This window comes from Lithobates pipiens, unplaced genomic scaffold (genome assembly GCF_037356315.1).
Source record: "Lithobates pipiens isolate NorthernLeopardFrog02 unplaced genomic scaffold, aLitPip1_a1.2 Scaffold_18, whole genome shotgun sequence".
Lineage (NCBI taxonomy): Eukaryota > Metazoa > Chordata > Amphibia > Anura > Ranidae > Lithobates > Lithobates pipiens.
Window position 1 is genome coordinate 590,569,699 of NW_027507758.1, and position 8,054 is coordinate 590,577,752.

The 8,054-nt window shown below is 43.8% G+C and overlaps 1 protein-coding gene across 1 annotated transcript; it reads left to right on the forward strand.

The window, feature by feature from the left end:
• Window positions 1-6,683: 6,683 nt before the first annotated feature.
• Window positions 6,684-7,839, forward strand: LOC143990328 (olfactory receptor 2K2-like). Its single transcript, XM_077490374.1, has one exon. It carries the CDS (start codon window positions 6,684-6,686, stop codon window positions 7,614-7,616), a length of 933 nt encoding a protein of 310 aa, XP_077346500.1. The 3' UTR covers window positions 7,617-7,839.
• The last annotated feature ends 215 nt before the right edge of the window (window positions 7,840-8,054 follow it).

Here is an 8,054-nt window from a genome sequence, read left to right on the forward strand (position 1 = left end):
CGGGCCCGAGGGAAATCCTCCCAAGTGGGTAATTACATGTTTGGGTATTGCCCAAAGCCAAGTTAGGTGTGAGTATGAGCGTTCTTGTGGTTAACTGTATGCCACTCAGGTTCATGGCTAGTACGGTTGCCATTCGGGCGAGATTGAGCTTTCGGTTCAGGAATTATCCCCCATGAATTCAGCAGGGTCATTCCTTTAGCAACTGACTCCATCACGTGATCCATACCATCTTTGGTAACAACCAGCTTCTTCTGGAATCCCCATTTGTAGCTTAGTTTGTGATTCCTGAGTGCTTTTGTTATAGTAGTCAGGTTTCTGGGCTTTTGGAGAGTGTACTGAGATAAGTCTGCGTAGAATTGTAAGTTGGAGTATGGCATAGGGATCTTATCTCTCTGTCTGGACACAGCCATTAGCCTCTCCTTGGTATGGTAAAAATGAAGTCTCAGTATGACACCTTTAGGGATTTTGTCAGAGAGATAAGTAGGCTCAGGAAGATGATGTATTCTGTCCACCGTGAAGTCAAAGGCAGACATATCAGGCAATATTGTGTTAAAGAGCTGGGAGACATAATTGTGCAGATCTTTTTGCTGGACAGATTCTGGGACTCCACTTATCTTCACATTATTCCTTCTAGATCTGTCCTCTATGTCTGCCATTTTGGCATTAATTACCTCAAGTTCATCCTCTTTACCATAATTGGCATCAACCAAATCATTGATTGTGATTGCATATTCCCCTATTTTATTTTCTATATGTGACACTCTATCTGAAACAGATTGTAAGTCCATGCTGAATTTGTGCACACAAGAGATCTTGTCAGAATGGAGTAGACATGGGCACCGTCAATAAATTTGTTTCGTTCCGTTACGGTTTGTATTAGAATGAATTTGTATTTCATAATTCGTGTCCGAAATTCAATTTCGTTTCGTATGAAATATGAATTGTCGTTAGGTTCGTTAACTTGTCGTAACATTTACGAACATTCGTTATGATGAATTTAAAGGCAAAAATATATATACCTCAATATGACAGCCGATGCTGATGGTAGATTGGTTTTTATCCGAAATACGTAATTACGTTCACTTTTCAGTCCAAATTTCATTACTACGGAAACATGACTGTTGGTTTACCAATCAGAGGTTTTCTTCTGCCGCTGAGGCCTACAGGGCTTACAGGGCAGGCCCGATCATGTGACTTCCCTTTGTGGGTTAGTTAGTGTAGTGGAGCAGATCACACAATTATTTGTCTGTGCATCTGAGCGAATATCTTTGCAATCCTTAGTTTTTCATTGTTCATTTTAGTTTATATCTGTTGTAGTTTGAGAGTGTATCATCTGTTAGTGTTTAGTTTCTGGTTTTATTCGGTTTTTTTGGTTGGTTTTGAGAGATATATTTTTTTTTTATTTCTTGTTTCATTTAGTTAATAATTTATTATTTTCTGTTGGTATATATTTTTTTATACATTTGGTGATTTTGGTGTTAGTTTGCTGCAATCAAAATCATATTTTTTTTTGTCTACATTTTCTAACTTTTAAAGGAAAAATGAGCAGCAAACAAGGCCAAAAAAGCAGTAAGAGTGCTGCTGGGAGAGGGAGAGCTATGAGCTGTGTACATGAGGAGCAGGTGGGACATTCTGTCTTTGCTCCCTCTGAGCTCAGCTCACCTCCCATAAAGCTGAGGCAAATGGGAGTGAAGACTGCTGGTGGTAAAGAGCCTGGCAAACAGCAGACATTTGCACGTCTCCAGCTGTTCCAGGATTTACCTCCTAGAACCAGCAGCACAGTTCATAGAAAAAGTGGCACTACCACCTCTGCCACTGCTGCTGGTAGCATGCTGCCCATTGGTACCTTTTATGGAAGAGGGCAGGCCAAAGGGTTTCCCAGTGCACATACATTGGTGCAGCCAAAGCTGGAGATCCTGGCCATGCAGCAGGAAACATGTCAGGAGGCCGAGGCTCATGATCACCACCACCACTGCTGCCAGTGCCATCACCATCGGCATTACAGAGAGCTTGGCAGTGATCAGCAAGGAAACAGAGTTTACTGCTTCTAATAATCACTGTTCCCTTGTTCCCTTGGCAACATGGAAGAGGTGGAGGCAGGCTTTCCTGACATTGTTGTAGACAAATTTAATTTCCATCCCTCTACCCATGTTGGCACCACCGACAGCCCAGAAAGTATCTCCCCTCAGTCCCCACTACTTTTCTCTCCTGAAAAGACCCCTGCCCAAGTGCTTTCTAAGCCTCCAGCATCAGAATGGGCCAATGCAACCATTAGACTTCAATCCATCACAGCACCCAAAATACCTGGGATGTTCAGGTCTCTTGCTCCTGCCGAACCTCAGGAAGAGAGTATGACCACTGCAGTGGAAGGGATTCCATCAGGCAGTGTCATTGGTGGTGGCTGTCGTTCCAGCATTTGACAGCATTTTAAAAGAATCATGTCAGTCAGAAGGTCAAATGCAATCACTGTGGCAGGGAGGTCAGCCGGGGGACCGAGACATAGGGCATCTCAGTAATAGTGGCATGAACCAGCACATGCATGTGCACCACCATGCAGTGCTGTTAGGTGAGAAAAGCATTATAGCCATTCCTCCAAACACCAAAAGGGGAACCAATAGTGGCACCGCCACAGCCACCATGAGTGCCAGCACCACCAATCAGTATAAGGCAGAAAAGAATGCTGTTACCATCCCGCATCCAATCCATACCAGCCAGGCCACCCTGGAAGATTTTGGTGGCTTTCAGAGTAAGGGTATGTCTCAGGCACAGGTACGTAAAATAACACGCCTGATTGGCCAGCTCATTGCAGTTGGAGAAGCACCTTTCAACATGGTGGAAGGTGAGCCCTTCAAGAAATTGTTGCAGGCTGTTGCACCACAGTACCGTGTGCCATCACGTAAGATCTTCAGCCAAACTGTGCTGCCAGCCTTACACAGGTCTTGTGTTGGGGTGCTCAGGGAAGAGATTGGAAGGGCAGATGGACAGGCAGTGCACCTGACCACTGACCTTTGGAGTGTGTGTAGTGCCCAGCACGCCTTCCTGTCCCTGACGGTACATTGGTGGCAGGCCAAGTTGTCCCATGATGTAGTTCAAACATCTGGATCCTCGTCAGTAGTTGACAAACAGGGGCACCGCTCCTTCCTCCTGCACGCTGAGATGCTTGATGAAAAGCACACAGCGCAAAACATCCTGCAAGCCCTGCAGAAAATGTCGTTGCAGTGGTTTTGACAGTAAGACAGCAACTACTGGATTGGCTATGTTGTCACTGATGGAGGCAGCAACATGGTCAAGGCTGTAAGGGATGGCAGCTTTGTGGGTGTGCTCTGCTCAGCCCACCTTCTCCACCAGGTGGTAAATTACAGTTTTCGGTTGGTGGAGGCCATTTCTGGCGGCGATGGAAAGCTGTCCAAAGTGGTGGACTCTTGTCGGAAGATGGCTGGCCACTTCCATTGGAGTGTGAGGTACAGCCACCTCCTCAGGGTGGAACAGAGGAAGGCAGGCCTTCCAGAACACTGCCTAAAACAGGATGTTGGGACTAGGTGGCATTCAACCCTAGCAATGCTGGAACGCATCCTTGAGCAGCAGAAGGCTCTCCGTGCCATGGCCTGTGATCATAACCTTGGCATAGAGAGACCTTTAGGCAGGGAGGACTGAGCCATAATTGGGCAGATTGTGGAAATCCTCAAACCTTTCCTCTCTGTCACAGAACACCTAAGCCACGAGAATGCCAGCATTGGTCATGTGCTCCCACTCTTCAACCACCTTCAGAGCAAATTGGAGCGGTTCAAGTCAGCTGAGGAACCTTTGCCTGGTGGTGACCCTCAACCTGATGTGTTGGCTCTGCTAAACACATTTCTGATGGAGTTGGGCAGGCGCACGCAGGAGTTGACCGCCTCTTGCCCAGAACTGATGCTGACTGCCATGTGTGACCCTTGCATCAAGGGCAAAATGGCTGCGCAGTGTAGTGCTCTGACAACATGGCGGGACAGACTAATCGCCAGGGTGCATCAGAGGGAAAGGTGGATGGTAAGGCTGGGAGAGGAGGAAGAGGAGGAATAAGATATTGAACACCCCCTCTCCCATGCATCATCTAGTGAAGTCAGCAGAGCTCATACCAGCGGAGCATCTTCTGTCTTGGCTGAGGCACTTGACACCCTAATGGGAACATCCAGCATAGTGCGCCCCAAGAAACCCATATCAGCAAAGGAGGTTGTCATGTCCTATTTGTCAGCCCCACCAGTGCACCCCATCACAGATCCAATGTTTTTTTGTCAGGAGAAGAGCAAGGAGTGGCCTGCCCTCGCAGATATTGCCAAGGAGCTACTGTCCTGCCCTCTGATAAGTGTCCAGAGTGAGCAGGTGTTTTCTGTGATGGGAAACATCCTGTCACCACAAAGATCCCAGTTGTCCCCCCAGCTAATGGAGCAGTTATCATTTTTGAAAATCAATTTGCCAAAGCTGGGGTACCCCTCTCTCACTCTGAACATTCCTTGAACTGACTGTCTGCAGCAGAGATGGCCATTTGGTCTTAGTTGGTCCCTGTCCTTCCACACAATTCCTCCCCCTCTTCTCATCTACCCCTATTTGCTTGTGACATCATCTTGGATGGACAAGAAGAGAGGGGGGGCTGCCAGGGAGCAGTGGAGAGAGAACTTATAACACACGCTTCCTGCGCTACTTTGCATGCTGGCTGGTAAACGCTGTGCCCTGATGTGCCCTGATGTTCCCCAATGTGTCCCAAGGTGCTCCAATATGCCCTGATGTGCCTTGATGTGCTCCAATGTGGCCTGATGTGCCTTAATGTGCCCTGATGTGCCCCCACCATTCTTCTCATTTACACATATGACTGCTAGAACAGATAAAAAGACATTTAAGGAAAATGATCAAAATTGGAGCGAACAGAATCTGGAGCAGTTGCCCATGGCATCCAATCGGCTTCTCAGTTCGTTCCGTTAGGATTTGAAAATGAAAGAGAGAAGTTGATTGTCTGCCATGCACTGCTGGTCCAGTTTGCGCCTGCTCCATTTTCGATAGATCCCCCGCACTGTTTGAGGTCACCGGGGATGTGCGGAGAGCACATGCATGGTAACACCAAGCAATTTCCAGTGACCCCACACAGTGCGAGGGATCTATAAAAACTAGAGCAGGCAAAAACTGGAGCAGCTGTGCATGGCAGCCATGTGCTCATTATGAGGGGCTCCCACCATCCCTGTGCTGTGCTGACTTCCTCCTGGGGCTGTACCCAGTACAGTGTACAGTGTACATTGTAAGCCCCTCATAATGAGCACAGCAGGGGTACAGCCCCAGGAGGAAGTCAGCATATCACAGGGATTGTGGGAGCCCCTCATAATAAGCATAATGAGTCGATGACGACTGACCTAAAATTTGCAAACGAAAGTTCATATTTCCTACAAAATTCAGGAGCATGGCAATTCGTATCCTCCCGAACGTACTAATTTAGGCAAATTCGTACGACACTAATCACACATGGCTAGAATGGAAAGAGCTCCATAGGGAGACTAACATCTCCTTTAGGACAGTATCTAAAGCAGGCTAGTTATTAGTGGGAAATAGATCCATGGAGTCTGGTAGCTCCCTGGTATAATCCCCTGAGTCATGGAGAGTAGTGCGCTACATTAGCAAGATACAATATATCACATATTTGTTTTTGGGTTCAGATATTCTTTAAACTTGGTCCTCATATTCTAGACATCCCATGACAAAATATTTTATGCACTAAGGCTCCGTTCACATATGCTGCGGTCACGACTCACAGCATGGGGTCCGGTGCATCCCTCCCCCTGTTCACCGATTCAGGTGTGAATCAGGTTCAAATTTTTGCCTGAATTTGCACCTGAATTTCACAAGAAGTTGCACAGGACCCTTCTTCAATGCGGACCATGACTACACCGGAGCTGTGTGAACTGGCTCCAATTCGCATATATGTGAACCCTTCCTTACAAAGCAAACAGCAAACTGATGTGTACAGTATATGGTAACATTGGCAAATAGTTATATCCACTATATTGTTTATTTCTATATTGTTTATCTCCTGTTTTGTGTAATGGATAATAAAGGAAAATACAAATCATAAGATAAGTAACATCTCATCCCTTTTTATATTTTCCTTTTGGTTTATTTGCAGGTCAGACAAGTATTGATATAAAAGTTATTTACAATTCTTGCATTATCCTTTGCTTTATTTTTAATAGATTTTGTATGTAAGTTTTAATCAGTTTTTTGTTATTTTCTTCTACAAATATAATTTTAAAGTTTTAAATGGTATTACTTAATTTTTGCAGCTTTTTTTACCTGCCATCTTACTAAAACATTTCAGTATTACTTAGAGTACAGTTCTGTGAAGTAAATCACTTCAAGGCATCTTCTAAATTGTATCCATAAACCAAACATACAACATCCACCCATGACATTACAGCCATAAACGGTGAATTGCTAAAACATTTCTCAAGCTACAGCAAAAGTCAGTAATAAATACACCATAAGAACAATTGCTTAAATGTTTGTATTTTGTGTCCACAAAATGGAAAGTACCTGGTAGCCTTTAAGTTTACTGGTGATTTATTTTCAGACTGAAGTTTTCCCTCATATACCGTAGAACTTTTTTATTGTGTCCCTAATTCCACAAAGTGGTCAGTTGTGAGCCAAGGAAATATTATATGACCATGACAGCTGAGAACCTAAGTACAATAATAGAATTTATTCTACTTGGATTTTCAGACCATCCCAACATACAACCATTGCTGTGTCATTTATTCTCACTTGTCTACATGATCACACTGGCCATTAACATTCTCCTTATAGTGGCCGTCAGAACAGACAACCGTTTACACAACCCTATGTATTTATTTCTTACTAATTTGTCCTTTTTGGACATCTGTTATACATCAATCATTGTGCCCAAGATGCTACTAAATATTATTTTCTCAGCAAAAACTATTTCATATGCTGGTTGTATTCTTCAAGTTTACCTGTATCTTTTTATGGGTGAGACAGAGTGTATACTATTGGCTTTCATGGCCTATGACCGATATGTGGCTATCTGTAATCCCTTACGTTACAATGTTATTATGAATATAGTATTTTGTACTAGGTTGATTTGCTGTTCTTGGATGGCTGGGTGTAGTATAGCCTCCTTTGATATATATTTTATATGTCATTTAAAGTTCTGTGGACATGTCACCATTAACCACTTCTTTTGTGAAGCTCCATCCTTACTTCAGCTAGCCTGTGGCGATATCTCAGTGGACAACATCATAAGTTTGGTTGGTGGGTCCATATTGCTTCTCATGCCCTTGTGCCTCATCCTCTTTTCATATATACAGATTTCCTCAGTTATTATGAAACTCCCTTCTGGACGATACAAAGCCTTCTCAACATGCATTTCTCATGTTATCGTAGTGACCATCTTCTATGGAACATCCATATTCATGTACATGAGACCAAGGAATTCAGACACTGGAATGACAGACAAGATAGTGTCAGTGTTCTATACAAGTGTTACACCAATGTTAAACCCTTTAATCTACAGCCTAAGAAATAAAGATGTTCAAAAGGCTCTTGGACAGTTGGCAAGGCGTACAATTGTGCTAAGGTGACAAACTGAATAAACCATTTGACAACTGTTCATTCATCAGACAAAAAACAGGAACTATCTGTGGTCATGATTATCTATCTACCTATTTACCGAGCGGTGTCACTCACAGCCACTCATCTACAAGACTAGTGATCCTTGTTTTGTTTCCAGATTGTGACCTATATTGAGTAGTGTACTATTGTTGCTCTGTTAATTGTGCTATTTGCAACCATATATTCAACACCCTTGCGAAAGTATTCGGCCACCTTGAACTTTTCAACCTTTTGCCACATTTCAGGCTTCAAACATAAAGATATAACATTTTTATTTTTTGTGAAGAATCACCAACAAGTGGGACACAATTGTGAAGTGGAACGAAATCTATTGTATTTTTGAAACTTTTTTAACTAATAAAAAAATGAAAAGTGGGGCGTGCAAAATTATTCGGCCCCCTTGCGTT